At 34.3% G+C, this 25,725-nt stretch overlaps 1 protein-coding gene across 19 annotated transcripts in view; it reads left to right on the top strand.

The window, feature by feature from the left end:
* The window catches only part of TASP1 (taspase 1), a 255,250-nt gene that overhangs the window by 114,910 nt on the left and 114,615 nt on the right, over positions 1-25,725 (top strand). For all 19 annotated transcript variants that reach the window (XR_008915611.1, XR_008915612.1, XM_016427708.2 and 16 more), the window contains one exon: positions 18,467-18,586. Coding sequence is in view for 17 of the 19 variants with exons in the window: in XM_016427708.2 (XP_016283194.1) it covers positions 18,467-18,586 (120 nt within the window). In the remaining 2 variants the exon portion in view is untranslated. The remainder of the gene's footprint in view (positions 1-18,466; positions 18,587-25,725) is intronic.

Below are 25,725 nucleotides of genomic sequence, written 5' to 3' on the forward strand. Positions count from 1 at the left end.
AGTTGCTTTATAAATGCTAATTCCTTTCCCCTCCTCTCTGTATTTCTTTTTTTTTTTTAAAGAACCCTTACCTTCCATCTTGGAATCAATACTTTTTATTGGTTCTAAGGCAGAAGAGTGATAAGAGCTAGGCAATGGGGGTTAAGTGACTTGCCCAGGGTCACACAGCTGGGAAGTGTCTTGAGGTCAGATTTGAACCTAGGACCTCCTGTCTCTAGGTCTGGCTCTCAATCCACTGAGGTACCTAGTTGCCCCCTGTATTCCTTCTTATAGCTATAACCTTGCCTTCATATTACACTTCTATTACTTTCCTTCAATTTAATTAGTGAGATTAATGATAGCTACTGCATACAAAATACTGTGTTATCCCCTGAAAGATAAAAAGATAACTGAAATTCAGTGTTCCTATAGAGTTTCCTGTGTATCAGAAGTGATAAGTCAAATAGATGACAATAATACCATATTGATTTTATGTACATAGATTAGCATAAGCAAAATATTGTGAGTCCTCCATGGAAAGAGGGAGAAATCCTCATGGAGGAGTAATACATTGGTGGCTGGCCTTGAGAATTAAGGCTCTAGCTTCCTTCTTGAACTATATAGTTTCACGTCTGTAGTTGTGTTTTGGACATCTGAAAGTATATGTCCCATAGAAACCTTGAATTCAATATGTGAGAACAAAAACTTATTTTCCCTTTCCAAACTTCTTGTCTTACCAATTTCCTTATTATTATCGAATGAGCTAACATCTTCAAGGTTTCAACTTACTTTTCATCCCTTCCCTATATCCAATTCAATAATATATCTTGTTAATTCTACCTTTTATTCTCCTTCTGTTCTTTGACTCTGCTGCCACATTATTAAAGGCCCATATTTCTATGTGACTGGCCTTGGCTTTGGCTTTCTGTTTGATCTCACTGCTTTAAGTCTTAACTTACTTTAATTTGTTCTCCATTTAGGAATCAAAATGTTCTACCCAATATGAAGATATGACTTTAATTTACACTACATAGCTTCCTATTACCTTTTGAGTTTAAATATAAAATATTACTTGCCTTTTAAAGACTTTTGTAACCTTAACTCTTCTTGTCTTTCTGGTCTTACATTTTATTCCTCTTCATGTACTCTGTGATCCAGTGACACCAGCCTCCTAACTTTTTTTAAAATAAGCCACGCCATCCCCTGACTCTACTTTTTCAATGGCTGTCCTTCAAACCTGACATTTTCTTTATTATCTGCTCTGCTTTCTGATTTCCATGTATTCTTTCTCATCATCTATATAAAGTCTTCCTCTAGCTTCTGTAATGCTAGTGCCTTCTTTCTGACATTATCTCCAGTTTATTCCATATATATCTTGTTTGTATATAGTTGTTTATGTGTTATCTCTTCTATGAAGGAAGGGAGGTATGGTGCTCTTCTATATATCCTGAGTATTTAGCAAAGTGCCTGGCATTTAATAAATGCTTGTTGCTTAACTTCCTGGATCTGATTGTCTTATCTACTATGCCATGAAGGGAAGGTATAGTACACATATAGGAAAAGATACACACATGAAGTTGGCAAAGGATGGAAATGACGAATGTTTCTGATACACAGAATTTGTCAAATCAAATAATGTTAGATAAGACCTAAAGAGATATATTGGAGGCAGATTATGAATTGTCTTAAGGGATTTAGACTTTATTCAACTGGTGGTGGGCATCCATTGCAGATTTTTTATGGGCTTTTAAATAAAAAAGTTAATAAGCATGATGATATACCATATGCAAAGCACTTTATTGTTCATATAGTATCTCAATTATTCCTGGCAACTTTGTCAGAGAGGATAAGGGGGATGGGAACAGGAACATAATTAAGATCCTCCTGTGTATCAGGTACTTTACAAATAATGCTATTATTTTCCTTATTTTTAAGTTGAGAATAAGAGGAGATCGGAGAAAAAGGGAAAAGAACCCATATGTTTTAAAATATAAGAGCTCTTTTTGTGGTAGCAAAGAACTGGAAATTGTGCGGATGCCCATCAGTTGGAGTTGGTTAAACAAATTGTGTCATATGATTGTGATAGAATACTACTGCTCCATAAGAAACAATTTGCAACCTAATTTTTAAAAAAGCTTGAACAAACTACATAGGATAATGAATCCTAGATAACATTATACACAGCTACAGAGTTAATACTGGAAGAATAAATTGGCAATGTTAATTCCAGGTTGTGAACTGAAAGGTGAAAACCTGAAAGACTTAATTAGTATCTATCTCCTAGATGATGTCTTCTATGATGTAGGGAGTGGAGGAAAGGGCTGAGACCTATAAATAAATTCTATTAATTAAAAAACAAGAAAAAAAAGGAACTTGAAGAGCTATCATTGGAATCTCTGCATGATTAATGATGGAGATTATTTTTTGGGGAGGAGGAGATACAGATTTGTATAGAAGTTTAAGCCTAATGATAGATTCTAATACCAAGAGAGATATAGAAGCTTTTAACATCCTATGACTAGACTTTTGAAATAACTTCTTTGCTTCCATCTTTACTCACCCCTGAACTAGCTCATTTCCCATACCAATGTCAGATGAATCTTTCTAAAATAGTATTTTGATCATGTTCACTTTTTTTGCTAGAAAATCTTTAGTGATTCCCCATTGCCTGCACAATGAAGTCCAGCCTTCAAATCCCTCTACTCCACCTCTTTATCTTAGCTTTTTATTCTTATTTTCCAACATTGTTTTACATTGAACACTATGTTTAATTTAAACTTATTCCCTGAATGTGCCTTGTACTTTTGCCTCTTGTATAATCATGCTCGTTCTACTCATTCTTTAGGTATATTGCCCTCTTGTTTCCCATTTTATGCATTTTTACATGCTTTAGCTGAACTCAAATCCCATTTTCTTTGTTACATTTTGTTTGAATACTTCTAACTTGAGTTCTTTTTTCCCAAAATACTACAACTTATTTCATGAATCCGTAATTTGTACTTTTCAAATATTACCTTGTATCATTATTTGTTCATGTCTGTTATTTAAATAAAATGCTTATGCATATCACATCATGAAGTGGACAGTGTACCCATGAAGTTCATGACAGCAAAGTACAAAGTCAGACAGATCCTTTTGAACTGTAAATCCTTGGAAAAGGAGGTTCTTTAGGTGGCTCAGTCGACTCAGAGCCAGGCTTTGAGACAGGAGGTGCTTGATTCAGATTTGGCCTCAGACATTCCCATGTTGTGTCACAGTGGGCAAATCACTTATCCCTTGTTGCCTAGGCCTTTCAGTTCTTTTGCCTCAAAACAATACACAGTATTGATTATAAGATGGAATGGAAGGATTAAAAGAAAATCTAGGATTATGGGTTCAACTATTGGATTGTATATTTGTCTACTTCTGTTCAGTTTAGCAAACATTTACTTCCTGTCACTGATTAAGTGAGTCATTTTGCTAGCTGCTGTCTGGAAGGAATTTATATTCTCTTTTGCCTGTCTTTTGTCTTTGTACCAGTGTAGCTAACTTCTGAGGGGCTCCTCACTACTTGGTTGACTACCAGTTAATGATCAAATGATCATAGGTATGCACTCAGCTTTTTTTCCTGAGTTTTTACATTCTGACTTAATAGAAAGAGAAGTTGTTCTAATTAAGTAACAAATCCTTGAAATAATGATGTGAGTATATATAAACTGCTATCCTACCCTGACCTCTAAGAAAACAAGAATTATACCTGATTTTTCTCTTAATTTCATCACACATTATAGGTATTCAATAAACATTATTAATTAAGTACCTATAACTAGTTCATTGAAAAATTCAAGTTTTTGTGGGAGAAAAATCCAAAAAACTTTCATGATTTTGTTTGTTAAGCTGTTCTGTGATCAGAGGTCAGATAATTTTTGAAATCTGAATTTTTTAGTGGTGTTTTCAATTTCAAAAACACTTGGTTTAACACCTATTGTGGCTATTTGTATGTTGGATGATAGGGTATCAAGTAACTAAATAACTTAATGAATCATATGTATGAAATATATTAAGAATATGAAATTGATTCTTTTAAAGCATTTGTAGAAAGTGGTTATTGGAAAATATCACATAGATATGTCTAGAAAAACTCAACACAACATTCTAAATAGAGGATTCAAGAAATTCCTAGAAGTGGCCATGTTAATCTAGAGAAAATAAAAACAAGAATTTTGTAGATGAAATAAAAAAAAGTACTCTCATGGATTATTACATATTTGTTTTTCATGGGAGAAAAGCAATGAATCTTTAATAATCATAATAATTTAAAAGTGATTTCCAGCTCATTTTAAGAATGATTTGCATTTGTGTTATGCCATCTCCAATCTGCAAAAGCCTGAATTTTATAATGCCTCTTACATATTATGTGCTTAATAAATGTTATTAATGTTTGATATTAAATTGCATTTGATTTGAATTCATTTGAATCTGATTGAATAATCCTATGCATATCATTGTAACTTATGAGCAAAGGCATCGAATCTCATCTTATACTTTTCTTTCCCGCTCTGTGTTTTTGTGAATTTCTGCCACTTTTAATATAAATTAGGCAAGATATGATATACTCTTCTTGGGTCATTTGAGGAATAGAAAATTCTGCATTTTCTTGATTGTTATAGAATGTGTGAGATTCTGCTACCTAAGGTGTATCAATAATGGAATTTTACTTACTGGTTTTCTCTATTAACATATTATTAATTATTGCCTTATAATCAGAGCCTAGGAAATTAGTAAGCCTTGGAAATTTAATTCAAGGAGGTGGGGCTAGGTCATATACATATTATAATGAGGTATAAGAATAGGAATTTTTTGTAGAGGTCCTTTATGGGTTGAGTAACTTTTTTCACAGCACTAGCATATTTAAGATTTGGGAGACTCATCATGAATATGTCCTTAGAGTAATGGAAATTTTCATTATGATAACAAATGGACAATTTACTTTTTGTATATATTGTATTTAGAGCTAGTGGAATGAGAACTTTCCTCAACAAAATGAGAGAGTCTTGAATATTTAGCTAAACATTCCTTCTAATAAATCCATCACAATTTCTCCTTATTATCTATAGTATAGCTATTAAGATCATAGAGGTTTGGGCTTCTGAGAACAAAGTTTCCAATCTCACCATCATTTTACAGATGAAGAACCTGAGATCTGGAGAAGTAAAGTGAGTTGTCTAAAGATATAGGTAGGAAAAGTACCCTGAGTCCAGTGGCTTAGTGATGAACACAATAGTAAGCATTTTGAAATAAGGGAAAGACTTGGCTTAAATCCGCAGATACTCTGATCAAAACTAAATCCCCTTCTTAATGACAGTGTTTTTTGAGGATTTGTACAAAAGAGTTTGCATAACGGAGTGGTCCTCAGCTCACTCCTGTACTGTTGTGAGACATGGACACTGTACCGGAAGCACATGAAACAGCTGGAGCAATTCCACCAACGCTCTCTCGGGTCAATCATGAGGATCCGATGGCAGGACCGAATCACCAACCAGGAAGTCCTTGACAGAGCCAACTCCACCAGCATCGAAGTCATGGTCCTCAAGACCCAGCTACGATGGTCTGGACACGTCATCCTCATGGACCCACAGCGAATACCAAGACAGGTATTCTATGGTGAACTGTCAGCTGGACTCAGGAAACAAGGCCGACCAAAGAAAAGATTCAAGGATCAGCTAAAGTCAAACTTGAAGTGGGCTGGCATCACACCAAAGCAACTAGAACTCACTGCCTCTGTCAGAAGCAGAGGGAGAACCCACATTAACCATGCTGCCACCACCTCTGAAGAAGAACGACGTCGACGTCTTGCCGCTGCGCGTGAACGCCGACACCAAGCCACAACTGCACCTCCCATAACAACTGGCGTCCCAGGCCCCGTGTGCCAGACACTCTGCGCCTCAGCCTTTGGACTTCAAAGCCACATGAGGGTACATCAATAGATGATAATGATGATAATGCACAAAGACTCTAAGGTACATAATTGATACCCAGGTTTTCATATTACAGAAATACTTAGTTTTTTTACTATGCAGAAATTTTTTACATATATTATGTGTTAACTTCCTTCCTGTTTGGATAATTAAAAACAAAATCTTGCCTTCTACCTTAGAATCAATATTGGGTATTGTTTCTAAGGCAGAAGTACAGAAAGGGCTAAGCAATCAAGGTTAAGTACCTTTCTAGGGTCACACAGCTAGGAAGTTTCTGAGGTCAGATTTGAACTGAGGTTCTCCCATGTCTAGGCTTGGCTCTCAATTCATTGAGCCACCTAGCTGTTTTCTCATTGAATAATTTTTATAAAACCTTCATAACAAATATGTATGTTACAGCAAGACAAATCACACAAAATCAAAACAAACCAAAAGTTGGCTATATCAAAATGTATATCATTTTGCATATTTTAATTCTCTCCTCTGTCAGCAGATATACATTCCTCTTCTCTTTGGGTTTTTCATTACATTAATTAGCGTTCTAATGTCTTTCACAGTTGTTTTTCTCTATAGTGATGTTTTTGTATAAATTGTATTCTTATAAATAGTTCTGTTCAATTCATAGAAATCATTCTGAAATGATCCCTTTTTATTACAATAATGGTGTTTAAGCATTCCACAGTGGACCACTTGCCCCGTTTATTTTTGACTATTATGAAAAAAGCTGCTATACTTCTGTAGATACAGATCCTTTTCCTCTAAAAAAAAAATCTCTTTGGAGTCTAGGCATGACATTGCTGCATGAAAGGTTATGGGCATTTTAAGAAATTTGGTAAAATAATTTCCAAATCGTTTTCCAGAATTCACAGATAATGTGAATACTAATTCATAGCTCTATGAACAGTACATTAGTGTGAATCTAGCTGTTCCTCACCTCCCCACCCCTATCCCCACCCCCACAGCCTTTATACCAATTTTCTTTTTGTTTCTGTTATTTTTTGCCATGTTGATATGTGGGAGGTAGAACAAAGAACTCCCTAAGAAAACACCCCCAGTTCCAGATGGATTCACAAATGAATTCTATCAAACATTCAAAGAACAACTAATCCCAATATTATACAAATTATTTTACAGAATAAGCAAAGAAGAAGTTCTACCAAATTTCTTTTATGACACAAACATGGTACTGATTCCAAAGCCAGGCAGGTCAAAAATGGAGAAATAAAACTATAGACCAATCTCCTTAATGAATATAGTTGCAAAAATCTTAAATAGGATACTAGCAAAAAGACTCCAGTAACTAATCTCGAGGGTTATTCACTATGATCAGGTAGGATTCATACTAGGAATTCAAGGATGGTTCAATATTAGGAAAACCGTCCACATAATTGACCATATTAACAAGTAAACTGAGAAAAATCACATGATTATATCAATAGATACAGAAAAAGCCTTTGACAAAATAAAGCACTCATTCCTATTGAAAACACTAGAATGTATAGGAATATGAGGACCTTTCCTAAAAATAATAAACAGCATATATCTAAAACCATCAGCAAACATCTACAATAGGGATAAACTAGAAACCTTCCCAATAAGATCAGGAGCGAAACAAGGATGCCCATTATCACCTTTATTATTTAAGGTTGAACTAGAAACACTAGCCAGTAGCAATTAGAGAAGGAAAAATAAATTGAAGTTATTAGAATTGGAAATGAGGAGACCAAGGTATCATTCTTTGCAGATGATATGATGGTCTACTTAAAGAATTCTAGAGAATCAACCAAAAAGCTAGTTGAAATAATCAACAACTTTAGCAAAGTTGCAGGATACAAAATAAACCCACATGAGTCATCAGCATTTCTATATATCTCCAACCCATCTCAGCAGCATGAATTAGAAAGAGAAATTCCATTTAAAATCACCCTAGACAATATAAAATACTTAGGAATCTATCTGCCCAGACAAACACAAGAACTATACGAATACAACTACAAAACACTCCACACAATTAAAAACTATATCTAAACAATTGGAAAATCATTGATTGCTCATGGATGGAACAAGCTAACATAAAAAAAAAATTACAATCCTACCCAAATTAAGTTACTTATGTAGTGCCATACCCTTTGAACTACCAAGAAACTTTTTTACCGAATTAGAAAAAACCTTAACAAAGTTCATTTGGATGAACAAAGGATCAAGGATATCCAGGGAAATCATGGAAGAAAAATGCAAAGGAAGGAGACCTTAAAGTTCCAGATCTTAAACTATACAATAAAGCAGTGGCCATCAAAACAATTTGGTACTGGCTAAGAGACAGAAAGGAGGATCAGTGGAATAGACTTGGGGTAAATGACTTCAGCAGGACAGTCTATGATAAACCGAAAGATTCCAGTTTTGAGGACCAAAACCCACATTTTGATAAAAACTGCTGGGAAAATTGGAAGACAGTATGGGAGAGATTAGGTTTGGATCAACACCTCACACCCTACACCACGATAAACTCAGAATGGGTGAATGACTTGAACATAAAGAAGGAAACTATAAGCAAATCAGGTGAACACAGAATAGCATTGTTATCAGATCTTTGGGAAAGGAAAGTCTTTGAAATTTTTAAATCTTTGTCTATTGTCACCTAGTCATACCCATCTTTGTCCTTTGTGCTATATTCATTTTATCTTTGGAGACTTATTCACTGTCCACTCAGTAGAAATGGTTTGAATGTTGTTATTAAAAACCATGATGGCAGCTGTGTGGCTCAGTGGATTAAGAGCCAAGCCCAGAGATGGGAAGTCCTGGTTTCAAATCTAGCCTCAGATACTTTCTTGTTCTGAGACCTTGGGCAAATCACTTAAAGGAGGCAGCTGGGTAGTTCAGTGGATTGAGAGCCAGGCCTAGAGACGGGAGGTCCTAGGTTCAAATCTGGCCTCAGACACGTCCCAGCTGTGTGACCTTGGGCATGTCACTTGATCCCCATTGCCTAGCCCTTACCACTCTTCTGCCTTGGAGCCAATACACAATATTGACTCCAAGATGGAAGGTAAGGGTTTAAAAACAAAACAAAACACAACACAACATGAAACTTTCTTATTGCAAAATATGGGGTCATTAAAAGAGTGTGGCAGTTTCCCAAAGGCAATCCGGCACATTCTTCTTTCACTGTTTAACTTGATGCCCAAGCTATTGTCTATTTTCGTCTTAATAAATGAGGTTCAGAAGTTTTTGATGTCCAATGTCTTAATCTGGATAATTGACTTTTTTTTTAACTACTTGTTTTTTCCAATGTGTTTGGTTAGGCAAAGAATTCTACCAAACTTTATGCTTTATTGTAGTATGGTAGTAATGCTAGAATCTCAAAGACATATTCTAGAGAAACAAACTGTATCATGTTCTGCTACAATGTTTTATGTGTATGGCACAGCAATATATTGGACCTACTTTACAAAGATCAGCCTAGCTGCATATATGAACATCATTACTAATAGTAAGGAAACAAGTTGATTTGTTTTCTTGGCCTTGTCATCCATTAAACAACAACAAGAATTAAAAAAAAAATTCTCCTATACCTGTAGAAAGGGGGTTGAAATATATTCTAAGACTTACATTTTTATGCTACTCACATAAATTTGTTGGTGCTCTAAATATGGTGAAATCCATATTTAGTTAGCAGTGGGCTGACATTGTATAATATAGGACTGAAGAAGGAAAAAGAATGGGGAGAAGAATGATCTAGAGTAAAGGGGAATTTGAAGAGTAGTTGATAAGACAGTAAGAAGTTTTTGTAATACATAGTAAGAGCAGGGAATGTAGCCATCAAGATTTTTAGGTATTAAACAGAAGAAGTAGCAAGCATTAGTAAGATTGACATTGATTGATTCATTTTCTCTATAAATATGGAGAACAGGAAGAGTAGTGGTCTTGGGTTCTGGAAGAACTGAACTTAAATCCACCCTCAGCAACTAACTAGTTGTATGATCTTGGGAAAATCATTTTACCTCTTTCTGACTTAGTTTTTTTCAACTTTAAAATCATGATTATATGAACAACTCTCAGAGTTTTGATGGAAAAAATGAGATATCCTAAAAAGTTAATTAACTTTTATTTTTCATTTACTTGTAGAATGAAATATTAACAATTTTTTGGACATTTTAGAATTCAAGTTCTGCTTCCCATCCAGTGATGAATTTTCTGATATAGATTATATCTATACTAATTTATGATTCAGATTTCCATATTGATAGAAGTCATATGCCACATATTCAATAGAAATACCATGAGGCGAAACATGGTCATGGTTTGATTTGTGCTCAGACTCCAAAAATCTAGCTGTGGACAGCAATTTCATCACAAGTTCCTTCAGGATTATCTTAGAAACAGACCTTCTCTGCTCATAATGATTTTGTCCTTTATATTTGATCATCACATAGTATGTTATTTTTGATATTGTTCTGGTTCTACTTACTTAATGTTGCTATCAATTTACATGAGTCTTTTTAGGTTTTTCTGAATTCTTCCTGTTTCTAATTTCTCAGGGCTCAATAGTATTGCATTAGACAGATGAATATTTAAATATTGTCTGTCATGTTTTCATTCTTTATTTTATTCTCTGCAGTCAATTCACAGAATTTAAGAATTAAAATTGTAGCTATATGTAATATTCTACTCAGTTTGCTGTTCATTATCCCATGTAGTTCTTTCTAAGGTTTTAAAAAATGAACTGTTAATCATTTCTTATGGTGCATTATTATTCCTTCACAAGTATCCACCATAATTTGTTTTGCCATTCCCCAATTGATGGGCATCCCCACCCCCATTTTACAGTTCTTTGCCACCAAAAAGAGAACTGTTTCAGATATATTGGAACATATAGGTTCTTTTCCTTTTCCCCTGTTTTACTTGGAAAAGAGACGTAGTGTGACAAGGAAATCACTTTTAAAGACTGATATATATTAATTTAAGGTTGCCAAAGAATTCAGCTATGTAATTCCTAAATGAAACTCAAGTCAGCAGTCAACCTTTTATGGAGTTTTTAATTACAAACAGGAGGAAGAAAGGTATTAGAGAGAGAGAGAGAGATAGAGAGAGAGAGATTGAGAAAGGGGAGAGAAGGGAATAGGGCTTAAATACCCCCTCTGTTTAGGCTGGGCCAAAAGGCCAGCAAGCAATTTATTGCTGGATCTAATGATATAAACAATTCTATAATTCTCTGAATGGAATCCCATATTGCTTTCCAAAATAGTTGGATCAGTTCCCAGTTTTACCAATAGTGTATGTGTCCTCATTTTTTCATGACTCCCCAGTATTTGTCATTTTTCACTTTTTTTATTTTAGCCAGTCTGATATGTGTGAGATATTTAAGAATTCTTTTGGTTTGTATTTCTTTAATAAGTAATAATGTATAGCATTTTTCATATATCAATATATACTTTTAATTTCTTCATTTGCTAACTCTTCATATCCTTTTACCATGTATTAATTGGAGGATGTTATGAAGTATATTCTAAAATTTTGAGTTCCCTATTCTTCCCCCAACCCACTCCTAGACACTAATCAAGTTGATATAGATTGTGAGGCAAAACATATTTCCATATTCTTGAAGATGCATATTAATGCCCCCTCCCCACCTAACAATAATAACATATAAAGAAAATAAAGTGAAAAATAGTCAATTTGCTTTCAGACCCTCATCACTTCTGTCTGTGGAGGTGGTTAGCATTTTTTCTTCATAGGCCCTTCAGAATTGTCTTGAATCATTGCATTGCTGAGAATGGCTACATCATTCAGCATTGATCATTGTACATTATTGGTATTACTGTGTACAATGTTTCTTGGTTCTCGGAGGTAGGTAATTTTCTAATTTTCTAATCTAAATCTAATCTAAATTCTAATCTAAATTTTTTAATCTTACTTTTTTGGAAACTTAGGCTACACAACTTGCTTAGTATTAACCTAGGTAGTAAGTCTAAAGAAGTATTTGAACTCATGTCTTCCTTACTCCAAGCCCAGAGCTCCCTTACTTATGCCAGTGTAACATATAAAATTAAATAAAAAACCAAGCAATTAAAAGAATTCCCTGAGGAAACTGTAATTTTTTCCCCCATTTGAATGAGTTTATTTAGTCAATTTAGAACATTATTCCTTGGTTACAATAATCACATTATTTCACTCCCTCCCCTCCACCTACTCTTCTTGCAGGCAATGTGAAATTTCATTGGGTATTACTTGTGTCCTTAATCAGAAACCATTTCCATGTTGTTGTTTATACTAGGATATTCATTCAGGGTCTACATCCTCAATCATATCCCTTTGACCCATGTATTCAAGTAGTTGTTTTTCTTCAGTGTTTTTACTCCCACAGTGTTTCCTCTGGACATGGATAGTGGCTTTTCTCTTAGGTTCCTCCAAGTCCTCCAAAAGTTCAGGGTCATTGCATTGCCCCTAATGGAGAAGTAGAAGTCCATTACATCCACAGTATGTCAGTCTCTGTGTACAATGTTTTCCTGGTTTCCTCCTCTCACTCTGCATCAATTCCTAGAGGTTGTTCCAGTCCCCATGGAATTCCTCCACTTTATTAATCCTTTGAGCACAATAGTATTCCATCACCAACATATACCTCAATTTGTTCAGCCATTCCCCAATTGAAGGGCAGCCCCTTATTTTCTAATTTTTGCCACTCCAAAGAGTGCAGCAATGAATATTTTTGTGCATGTTTTTTTCCTCATTATCTCTTTAGGGTACAAAACAAGCAGTGCTATGGCTGGATCAAAGGGCAGACAGTCTTTTATCACCCTTTGGGCATAATTCCAAAATGCCCTACAGTATGGTTGGATTAATTCACAACTCCACCAGCATTGAATTAATGTCCCAACTTTGCCACATCCCCTCCAGAATTCATTACTTTCCTTTGCTGTCATGTTAGTCAATCGAGGTGATACCTCAGAGTTGTTTTGATTTGCATTTCTCTGATTATAAGAGATTTAGAACAGTTTTTCATGTGCTTCTTAATAGCTTTGATTTCTTTAATTGAAAATTGCCTATTCATGTCCCTTGCCCATTTTTCAGTTGGAGAATGGCTTGATTTTTTTACAAGTGGTTTAGTTCTTCATAAATTTGAGTAATTAGACCTTTGTCAGAGTTTTTGTAATGAAGATTGTTTCCCAATTTGTTGCTTCCCTTCTAATTTTGGATGCATTAGTTTTGTACAAAAATGGTTTAGTTTGATGTAATCAAAATTATTGATTTTACATTTTGTGGTTTTTTCTAGCTCTTGCTTGGTTTCAAAGTCTTTCCTTTCCGATAGATCTGACATGTATACTATTCTGTGTTCGCCTAATTTGCTTATAGTTTCCTTCTTTATATTCAGGTCATTCACCCATTTTGAGTTTATCTTGGTGTAGGGTGTGAGATGCTGATCCAAACCAAATCTCTCCGATACTGACTTCCAATTTTCCCAGCAGTTTTTATCAAAAAGTGGGTTTTGGTCACAATAACTGGGATCTTTGGGTTTATCATAGACTGTCTTGCTGAGCTCATTTACCCCCAAGTGTATTCCACTGATCCTCTTTTCTGTCTCTTATCCAGTACCAAATTGTTTTGATAACCACTGCTTTATAGTATAGTTTGAGATCTGATACTACAAGTCCTCTTTCCTTTGCATTTTTTTTCATTATTTTCCTGGATATCCTTGATCTTTTGTTCTTCCAAATGAACTTTGTTATGTTTTTTTCCCTAATTCAGTAAAAAAGTTTTTTTCGTAGTTCAATGGGTATGGCAATAAATATGTAGATTAATTTGGGGGAGCTCATCCCACCCATGAGCAATTAATGTTTTTCCAATTGTTTAGATCTAGTTTCAATTGTGTGGTGAGTGTTTTGTAGTTGTGTTCATATAGTTCCTGTGTTTGTCTGGGTAGATAGATTCCTAAGTATTTTATATTGTCTAGGGTGATTTTAAATGGAATTTCTCTTTCTAATTCATGCTGCTAAAATGGGTTGGAGATTTATAGAAATGCTGATGAGTTATGCGGGTTTATTTTGTATCCTGCAACTTTGCTAAAGTTTTTGATTATTTCAACTAGCTTTTTGGTTGATTCTCTAGAATTCTTTAAGTAAACCTTATATCATCTGCAAAGAGTGATAGCTTTGTCTCCTCATTGCCAATTCTAATACCTTCAGTTTCTTTTTCTTCTCTAATTTCTACTGCTAGTGTTTCTAGTACAATGTGTAATAGAGGTGATAATGGGCATCCTTTTTTGCTCCTGATCTTATTGGGATGGCTTCTAGCTCATCCCCATTGCAGATGATGTTTGCTGATGGATTTAGATATATGCTGTTTATTATTTTTAGGCAAGGTGCTTCTATTCCTATATTTTCTAGTGTTTTCAATAGGAATGAGTGTTGTATTTTTATTAAAGGCTTTCTCTGCATCCAATGAAATAATCATGTGAGTTTTGTTGTGTTGCTTGTTAATATAGTCAATTATGTGGATAGTTTTCCTAATATTGAATCATCATTGCATTCCTGGTATGAATACTACATGGTCATAGTGAATAATCCCTGTTATCACTTGCCGGAGACTTTTTGCTATTATCATATTTGAGATTTTTGCATCTATATTCATTAAGGCGGTTGGTCTATGATTTTCTTCCTGTTTTTGACCTGCCTCCTTTTGGGATCAGTACCATGTTTGTGTCGTAATAGGAATTTGGTAGAACTCCTTCTTGGCTTATTCTGTCAAATAGTTTGTATAATATTGGGATTAGTTGTTCTTTGAATGTTTGATAGAATTCATTTGGGAACCTATCTGGACCTGGGATTTCTTCTTAGGGAGTTCTTTGATGGCTTATTCAATTTCTTTTTCTGATATGGGATTGTTCAGGTAATTTATTTCTTCCTCTGTTAATCTAGTCAATTTATATTTTTGTAAGTATTCATCCATATCACCTAGACTGCTATATAATTGGGCATAGTAGTTTTTAATGATTGCCTTAATTTCCTGTTCATTTTAGGTGATGTCTCCCTTTTCATCTTGGATACTGTCAATTTGTTCTTTGTCTTTCCTTTTTTTAATTAGGCTGACGAATACTTTGTCTATTTTATTTGTTTGTTTAAAGTACCAGCTTCTAGTCTTTTTTATTAACTCAATAGTTCTTTGACTTTCAATTTTATGAATTTCTACTTTGATTTTTTGGATCTCTAATTTAGTCTTCATCTGAGGTTTTTTAATTTGTTCGCATTCTAGTTTTTTAATTTGCATGTCCAATTAATTGACTTCTGCCCTTCTTAATTTGCTAATATATGATACTCAAGGATATAAGTTTCCCTCTGAGTACTGCTTTGGCTGCATCCCATAAGTTTTGAAAAGATGTCTTATTATTTTCATTTTCTTCAATTAAGTTATTAATTTTCTCTTTGATTTGTTGTTTAACCAGTTTTGGAGAGTCCTATTGTTTAATTTCTAATTAATTTTTTATTTTCCTGTCCATGTACTCATACTAATTATTATTTTCATTACATTGTGATCTGAGAAGGTTGTATTTATTATTTCTTCTCTTTTGCATTTGTTTGCAATGCTTTTATTGCATTTTTAATTTTTATTTATATATATAATTCTATATATTCTATATATTTCTATATATTTATTTTTAAAAATAAATTTTATTTTTACTTATCGCATATTCATTTAATGCCCGAATACATGGTCAAATTTTGTGAATGTATGATGTGCTGCTGAAAAGAATGTATATTCCTTTTTGTCCTTATTTATTTTTCTCCACATGTCTACTAGAGTCTAATTTTTCTAAGATTTCATTCAATTCTCTTACCTCTCTCATTAATTTTTTGGTTTGATTTATCTAGTTCATATAGAGGAAGTTTCAGGTCTCCCATTAGTATACTTTTTCTATGTGTTTCATCCTTGAGCTCCACTAGTTTCTCCTTTAGAAATTTGAATGCTATGTCATTTCGTGCATACATGTTGAGTACTGATATTTCCTCATTGTCTATACTGCCTTTCATCAGGATGTAATTACCTTCCCTATCTTTTAACTACAGTTATTTTTACTTTGGTTTTGTCAGATATCATGATTGCCACTCCTGACTTCTTTTTATCAATTGATGCCCAATAGATTTGGCTCCATCCTCTTACGTTCACCCTATTTGTATCTACCTTCCTCATGTTTGTTTCTTGTAGACAGCATATGGTAGGGCTTTGGATTCTAATCCACTCTGGTATTTGCTTGCGTTTTATGGGTGAGTTCATTCCATTCACATTCAGAGTTATGATTACTGGCTGTGTATTTCCCAGCATTTTGATTTCTACTCCTGATCCTGCCTTTTCTTCTGTCACTATTCCTTCTCCACCAATATTTGTTTTTAATCAATCCCGCTAGTCCCCACCCTCAGTTTACTTCCCTTTCTAACCCCCTCTCTTCTTATTCTCCCCTTATTTTCCCTGTAGTCTTTCTAAAATTACCCCCCCCCCCCAACTTCTCCCTCCCTTGTATTGCTTCACTCCCCACCAGTCCGTTTATTACCCGTCTGCTTTCCTTTAGGGTGCAAATCTATTCTCTGCCCTAATGGATTAGATTGTTCTTCACTTTTTGGGTCAATTTCAAAGCATGTAAGAGTCGAGTATTTCCTATGTCCAACCTCTTTACCCTTTCAGTGCATTGATGTTCTCCCCCCTCCCGCCATGAGCTTATTTTTGACATATAAATTTACCCCCATTTGTTTCATTTCCCATTTCTTTTAGTATTATCCTTTTTTTTAGCTTTAGTTGTGTGTATGTGTGTATATATATATATATATATATATACACACACACACACACACACACACACACACACACACACACATTTGTATGTATTTATGCATCCATATATCTATATACCTATTTATGTCTTGTCCTTTCATCCTATACAGTTTGTTGCTGTTCCCTCTAAGTTTAATTCTTCTAGCTGCCCAGGTGATAACTACAGTTTTTAAGAGTTACCCATTACCTCTTTTCTTTTTGGGATACATTGCATTTTAACATATTGAGTCTCTTAAAAATGTTTTTTTTGTTTTGTTTAGCTTTTCTTTTTTCTTTCTTTTTTAAATTACATTTTTATGATTCTCGAGTTCTGTGCTTGGATGTTAAATTTTCTTTCCAGGTCTGGTCTTTCCTTTGTAAATTTTTGGAATTCTTCATTTGTTGAATGACCATGCTTTCCCCTGTAAGAATATAGTCAGTTTTTCTGGGTAGTTGATTCTTGGTTGTAGACCTAGTTTCCTTACTCTCCTGAATATCATATTCCATGCCTTTCGGTCCTTCAGTGTGGATGCAGCTGTTTTTTACTAAGTTTATATTAACTGTTTCTAAGGGAAAAATTCCGCCGATTTACATTTTTATCATTGTATCTTAGAAAGTAAAGTAAGTTTATTACTTTAGCTTTATTTTCTAATTGTTTCTTCGTTTTTAAGAACTAAACTACCTCTTTGTGTTTTGCCAAACTTCTGGAAATACTTGTCAGATTTTTATGGGATTTTGAAATTTTGCCCTCTCTCCCTCTGATGTTTTGGGAAGGATTTTTATTTTTCTCTTTGGTTTCTTTTTAACTTACCTAAAAGCAATAAAGTCACTGATAGTTTTTATTTTTGTAAAAAGTGAAGGGAAGGTTATATAATTCATTCAGTATTTTTGAAAATTAACCATTTCAGTTATATGTTTAATTGTAATCTGAGAGGAAAGGCCGGTTACTCAAAAGAATTTTGAATTTTGCTTTTATGTGCTTTTATTTTTGCTTTTATGCTCTTTTATTCATACCTGTGAGAAAGGGTACTCATTAGCCAGTGTTACAGGTATTATCTCCAGCAATCAAGTAGAAGGAAGGGAAGCACACATGCTATCTTTTTTTAACCCAAATCAGTTTCTCTCCTTGTTTACTACTGGCCAGTTACTAGAGAGTTATAATCTAAGCAGGAAAGCCAGCTGTTTGTAATGCAATTTCCAACCCCAATCATTCACATTAAAGTAAAGCAACTTCACCTTTGGCCTCTTAAAGGACTAATATAGAATGTGTACCTCATCATGCCCTGCCAATGTGGATGTGGAGTAAAAGCAACTTAAGCTAGGAATATGATACTTAAAATAATTTACTTTTCTTTTTTAATCCATTAAATGGGCTCATGAGAGGAGCCTACCATCTTGTCAGGACCTATCCCTCACACTTATCTTAAAATATATGTTAATTGGGACAGCTAGATGGCTTAGAGTGTGAGGCCCAGAGATGCGAGATCCTTGGCTTACATCTGGCCTCAGATGAAAATCACAACCCCTACTGCCTAGCCCTTTCTGCTCCTCTTCCATACTCAGTATCAATTCTTAGACAGAAGGTAAAGGTGTATTGATTTCAGGGAATTGCTAAATATTCTACTAATCATTTAGTTTTAATCTTTTTAGTTGGTATATTACAAAATATATGTCTAGCCTTAAAAACTAAAAGCATCCTTACTTATTATTTTGTTTGATATTTGTCTTTTGTGCAGGAAAATGACTCAGGAACTTTGGACACAGTTGGTGCAGTGGTTGTTGATCAAGAAGGAAATGTTGCTGCTGCTGTTTCTAGTGGAGGTCTAGCTTTGAAACATCCTGGGAGAGTTGGTCAGGTAATCAGTTACATAAATTTGGAACAAGTCTTACAAATAGGGATATGAAATTTTCTTGCTCATGTTTTAAAAAAATGAATAGATCCAAATGTGAAAAAAAAATTAAAGTTATTTAACATTTATCTGGTATATATGTACTAGGGTAAATTCCGTGATGCCAGGATATGTTATTTTTCTTTGTATATCCCAGAAGATATTCCTCGCTCAGTGCCTTGAAGCAGACATTCAATAAGAATGTTTTATTTGAGTTTTTTTCCATAGCCATGTAATATTATGGGATTAGAGAAGATAGTATGGTTTAATTAAAAAAAAAGTTGACCTTCTTTATGTCCTAGTTCCCTTTGGCAGTCTTACGAAACCTATTAATCTCTTTTTGGCATATAAAATGTATAAAATAGAATATATTTGATTATATTATATCGAGTTATAATTATTCAGAAACATATATTTTTGTAACGTTGTTGGACCTCAAATTAAGAGCCTGTAGATGAGGACTTGACATAAGTAGTATCACGTCCACAAAAATAAAGTTTTATCTGGACCATACTTGTATTGTGCGAAACACACTTCTGTTTTGGTCATTGTAGTAAGAGCACCCTCATAGAAAACCCAAACCCTAAAATAAAATGTAAATATACTGACATGAAATATAGTATGCTTCGATCCATATCCATCTTACTCTGTTAGTTCTTTCTCTTGAGGTGGCTAGCATACCCTGTAGTCCTTCAGAATTGTCCCAAATCATTGATATCAATAGTATTTCTTTGACTTCGTTTTCTACAATATATTTCAAAGACTTTTTTTAATACCTTACTTTATGTTCTAGAATTGACTTTAAATATTTTATCTATTGATTGATTGATTTTGTCAATATATCAATTCTAATGAAGAATTTCAGTAAGGACTAGGCAATTGAGATTAAATGACTTTCTCAGGGTCAGACAGCTAGAAAATATCTGAGGCTAGATTCAACCAATGTTTCACCAACTGTGATTTCTGCCCCTACTAAGGCCTTTCCAGAGACCTCAGATAGGATTAGTCAAAATGTAGATACACTGTAAATATTTGATTATTTCATTCCCTTTGCTTCAATTCACTGGAAGAAGATGGACCAAACCACTTCAATATATTTGCCAAGAAAACTCTTTGGACAGTGTGGTCCATGGAGTCATGAAGAATAAGGCATGACTATAGGAAGGTGGAAGGGGAGAAATTATATATTTGAAGAGTTATTTAATGGAGTAGAAGTTAGACTTGTATTGGTTGAATGTGGATCCCGAACTAATAGAATTAAATGTTATTTTTCAAAGAAGTCAGGATTTCCTTAAGGAAAAACTTCTCAAAATGGAATGGTTGCCTCAGGAGGCAATTCACCATCTTTTTTTGCCCTCAGAAGAGTAATCAAAGTAAAAATATGTTCCTCTTCACCAGAAGCTCTTTTTCTCTCTCCATAATGATTTACTATGGCATTCTCTCCCAAACACATAACTCACAGTTAATACCATTACCCATAGCACCCCCTACATCTTTACTGAAAAGAAAAATGTACATTTCCAACTCTTCTTTGCAATTCAGATTGTTGTATTAATATGAGTTCAATTGCCAGGCAATAGTTTTTAGAATTTCCATTGTTATTTTTGTTTTATAATGTTTACTTTGATCTCTTTTTCATATATTATCATTTTATTCATATATTGGCATATTTCTCTTAATTTTCCCACATTAATCATTCTTTAATTGCAGTATGTTCTAATCCATTAATATAAATTATTCAGGTATTATCCAGTCATTTGATACCACATTATATCTAGTTGTCTGCTACCACAAACAAGGCTTCCATTGAAACTTTGGTATAAATGGGACTTTTCTTCATTACCCACCTTTTAGTATATATTTCTCCAGTGAATATCTTCCAGTGAAGACTGGTTGTGGATTTTTTTTTATATGTTGTACTGTAGATTCTAAATCAAGTTTGAGGTGCACTGAAGACACTCAGAAGTGCCTTCTAATTCTGAGATTCTTTGATTTTCCTTCTCTAGGAAACCTTTCTCAATCTTTCTTAATGTCAGTGCTTTCCCTCTTGCTTATTTCCCATTCTTCTGGCATATCACTTGTTTGGACAATGTTTTCAGTTTTCTGTTTCCTTCACTAGACTATAACTTCAAAGTCAGGGAGTAACTATTCACTTTCTTTCCCTAGCCCAGTGCCATAGTAGGTATTCAATCAGTGCTTATTGACTTAAATGCCTGGTTAAATACTAGATGGAAAAGGGGAGAAATACACCAAGCTGTATGCCTTTTTTTCTTGTTATCAAGAAGGATTTTCCTTTCTTCCCATTCATAATATCCCAGCCAGACATAAGAGTTGCAAATACCCAAGAATATCTAAAAAGTCATAAAATTTAGAAGGTAAATTATAAGGAGGTATGTTTGTGTGAATCTTTACTTTTTATCCTATTGATTCCCAAGATTTTTGGGATCTTTATTACCACCCACCCCTCCCAATTTTTAAAGTTCAAATTTGGAAGGAGTTAATTTTGATGTGTTATGAAGAAAATTTGGGAATGACTTTCATATGAAATGAGAATTCATATTTGTAATGAGAGAGAAACATGACATATACTAGTGAGAGGAAAATTCAAGAAGTTGGCAGAAATTAATTATTCATAGGAAAATAGTGATATTAGTTCATTAATGATTTTTGTGAGATACCTAAATCAAAATACTTGAGTAATAGGTATTATTAAGCTACATGTAGTAGAAATTGTCATTTTGAATAGATTTGCCATAGTCATAAAATTTTATTGGAGTCTGAAAGATTACTTCATTCAGTTTTCAGCTCTGTTTAAAAAAAATTTAATTGAATTATCTCATTTTATTTTTATTGTCATGCAAAACACACTTCCATTTTGGTCAGTGGTATAATAGCAAACTCATATATAACCAGAACCCCAAAATAAAACTGAATACATTGATATGAAGGACAACTCCAATAGTTCTTTCTCTGGAGGTGGATAGGATTCCCTGTCTTTAGTCTTTCTGGATTGTCTCAGATAATTGAGTTTTCAGCTTTCTTCTTAATGAAAGCATTTATCATTTAGTAGTGGGTTATTTCTTAGTATTCTATGACTCTGGAACCTGAAACATTTCATAATTCTGAAACATATGTTCCAGTATATTTTTCATCATTGTCCCTTGTGAAGTCAAGTTAGCATTTTTATTAATGGGCTTACTATGTGTCAGATTCTGACCTATGTGCTGAGAATAAAAATAAATTAAAATAAAAATAAAATTCTTTTCTTTAAGGAGCTTATATTCTAATGAGGGAAGTTAAAACAAAAAGAGAAACAGAAGAGTAGGAGTGGAGAAGTTATGTGAACAAGTGTAATATAACTGTAATACGAGGTTAGGGAAAGAATGGAGTCTTCCCTCCCTGCTAGGTCAGGATCAGAATGAAGTAAAAATGGAGTAGAGTCAAATAGTGAATGAGAGGATGGATTGTCTTCCCTCTCAACTCTCCCTGACAAACCCATTCTGGTTGCTTTTCAAGACCATAACTTCTATTCCCTCAGAGTCCTTGGCTAAGCAGGCTTGATGCAGTTAGCTTCTTTCTCCCTGGGGAGAGGAATGTCACTCCGCCCCCCCCCCCCACCTCCCCCCAAGTCTTTCTCTAGATGTGTTGGCGTCAGTCACTTATTCTTATTAAAACTGTTTTATTCTAAGGGAACAAAGTAAGGGATAGGGCAGATGAGTATATAAATGAGACAGAAGGGAGGAGGGAGCAGGGGATCCCCAGAATAACTGAAACCCTTTCTCCCAAAAGTCTGACAGATCAGGCTTTGTTGATCTGACTCCCTGGGGTAGTTAGTGAAGAAGCCCTGGCTCTCTAGCTACCTTGGCAAGTATAACGAGTTCTGCATGATAGGAGATTTGGAGGAAATCTTTCTTTTGGAGGAAATCTTTCTTTTAGCGAAAAGTTTCCAGTTGAAATCCTAATCCCTTAGTTGTCTTGGGGTATTGCGTCAAGCTTTCACAGGAGGGGATGAGTGCTGGTTCAGAGATCCACCCAATCAAACTTTCTGGTAGCTTCTCTGAGTGGAGAAGAATCTTTTCAACTGCCAAGATCAGCACACTTCCTCTCCTTTTCCCAGAATTCTCTCTTTTTCCTGCCCTTCCCTCATTCCTGCAGAATTCTCCAGCTTGCCAGATCTGCTTTTCTTTCCTGCTGGCAGATTAGGTCAGGTTCCTCATTTAAAGAAGGGAATGGTGAAGAAAGAAATGGGAGAGTTGGTTTAAATTCCATAGAAGAATAAGGAGTGAATATTCCTTGCTTGGAAACTTTCCTTAAAATGGAGACGCTAAAAGGAGTTTTCCAGTCTGCAATCTTCTCAAGTGAGGCCATTTGCATATAGTAGGGAAAATGAGCAACAGAGACAGAGAAGAAATTGTTATTTTTCAATTCTAACCATTAAATATGAAGCCATATTTTGACTTGACATGAAAGAATTAAAATTTTTTGGTATAGTTTCTTTGTCTTCATCTTTTGTGACAGAGGATATTATATAAGCTACATTCTTCTGATGCCTGCTTATACTTATCATGAACACTAAAGGCAAGATGACCAGATACTCCATGAATTAGTGTTTTGTTTCAGGCATTGTTTGGGTTTTATTACTTTGGGGCATACAGCGTTTTGTCAGCCTCACTTTTTCCCTTGAAAGAGAAGGCTCTGGGTAGTCTTTTTTCTAGTTCAGTCCCATGTTTACTCAGTTTAGGAGAGATCATTCAGGGTCTTTTGAATTTAGAATTTCAGAATTTTTAATTATTGCAAAATGTACAATTTTTTAAATGTCAGTACAAATATTCCAAAATGTAAACTGTGAAATGATACTGACAATGTAAAAGTCCTTATATCAGCATTTCACAGTCTTCAAGTAAGTTTCATGGTTTAAAAAAAGAAACGAAGAAAAAGTGAAAAACTTGTTAAGACCTATAGTCCTTAGGGAATGGGCTTTAATTTATTTCTCTGTATAAAGAAATGTCCATTGGCTATTTATTAATGCTTTTTTGACTTCATTGAAATTTTAAAAAGAATCCATAAGCAGTAGCTCCACTTTAATCTCTATTACTTTTCTAATTAGAGCTATCTAAAATTAAGAAGTGTTGCTTGCTTGAACATAACTTTCTCTTTACTTTAAGAAAAGCTTAGCTGACATATGTAAGATTTGTTGCATTTTAATTTTTCCTCAACTAAGGGTTGCACTTGTTGGCCTCAGAGGTCCCTTTCTACTCTAAGACTGATTATGTGATAGATACTTTCTTTTATTTGAAAGGGTCTCATACTAATTCTTTTTTCACTTTCTGTACCAGAAATGAACTGAATAAAATGATTTGGCTTTCCTAAAAGTTCATAACAATGTTTTTTTTTTACCAGTTTTTGCCCAGTTTTCTTAGACTTATTTAGTTTTCTTTATCATGTTAAACATGACGCATTTCTTAGTGCCATCAATTTGCTATGTCATTCATGTCTGAAAATAGTCAATTTTATGTGAAAATATGATTTCATCAAATTGTTTATTAAACTTTTAAACAAAATGTGATCTTATATCAGGAGAATATCTTTGAATTGACTCAAGTTCCTTTTCTAGATTTGCCTTTAGTTTTGTTAAATTTATGGTTGGACTGAATAGATTTAATTGGTTGCCAGGGATTTAAATTCTAAATTCCAAAAATGAATTACTAAAGTGAAATGGAATTTATGATAGTTTATTTTATAATAGAGGGATGATATTAAGACAGAGGGAGAGAGAGAGAGAGAGGGAGAGAAGAGAGAGGAGAGATTTGGCTTCCTCTGAGTCAGGTAGAAATTCTAAGGCCCCAGCCAGGGGAAAGGAATCTCATGACAATGGGCCTTCTTGGAGGCTTACACCTCCAGAAAGGGCAAGGAAGGAAGTCAGCCTTTTACACTCACCAGGTTGTCAGTTCAGTCAGCAGATTGTTTTGTCAGCCTCAACTCCAAGTGACTTCACTCTTTGTGACTCTCTTCAAGTCTGCCTTACTCCAAATCTGAATGTCTGTCACTCCAAGTGATTTGCTTCAAGTTTGCCTCACTCCAAATGTCCCTTCACTCCAAGTCCCGAGTGTCTATTCTCTCTGTGTGTCTCTGTTTCCACTTTTAAAGACCTTGTGTCACTTCCCCTAAATTTTACATCTACCAATCACAGCTGACGCTACACTCCAGGACTGCCCAATTTTTCACATGTGGGTCACAGACCTCCCACTCAATGTATGAAATGGGTGTTCACACCTTTTTGTGGTTAAAACCCAAAAGGGTACATCTCCATACTCAACTTTAAGTATTGTGTTGACGCTTTGGGGATTAAAATCTAAAAATAGATTACAATTTAATCTTCACAATCAAGGAAGTGTTAAGTACCTTTATTGTTACAATCAGGGGAGAGTTAAATCCAATCTTCACAGTTTAGTCATGAAGAAGTTATTTTCCCCCCTGAACTATAAGAAAAAAGATAATTAATTACTGGCTTTTATTTGGGAATTAATGTAGATTCATGATATCACTTAAGTGAAATACTTTTTCATTTAAAGTCTTTGTTTAATGAGATAATATTGGTATTTTCCCACATAATTGCATTTTGAATTTGTTATGCTTTGGGGAAGAAAAATTGGATTAGCATATTTAGTATATATAGACCAGGATTTCTGTGCTGTGGCAGAGCGCAATAGCAAAAATTGCACAGAAACAGTTATTTAATCAATTTAAATTATTTTTTAATTTTTTTTGTTCAGCAGTAGGATGAAGTATGATTATAATTTCATTTTTCTTCTATTCTCTCAATTTTAGGCAATTTATTTTACTCCAGTGCCTTACATTGCCATTATTGTGGTTTTCTTAATAATTTATTTAACCGGAACACAATTTGCAGTGAGGAAATGGTTGTACTATCCAGTTATGGGTATTTTTCTCATTTAATATACAGATATGAGTGTGAAAGGGGAACCATTTGAATATTCCTTTATTCTAATGTGACATTAATTCATTCTACCTAGATTTATACAGTTATGATTGCAGTGCCCAATGGTTGTGTTCCTGTTGAACTGAAAAAAAAAATGGATAGGGAT

This window comes from Monodelphis domestica, chromosome 1 (genome assembly GCF_027887165.1).
Source record: "Monodelphis domestica isolate mMonDom1 chromosome 1, mMonDom1.pri, whole genome shotgun sequence".
Lineage (NCBI taxonomy): Eukaryota > Metazoa > Chordata > Mammalia > Didelphimorphia > Didelphidae > Monodelphis > Monodelphis domestica.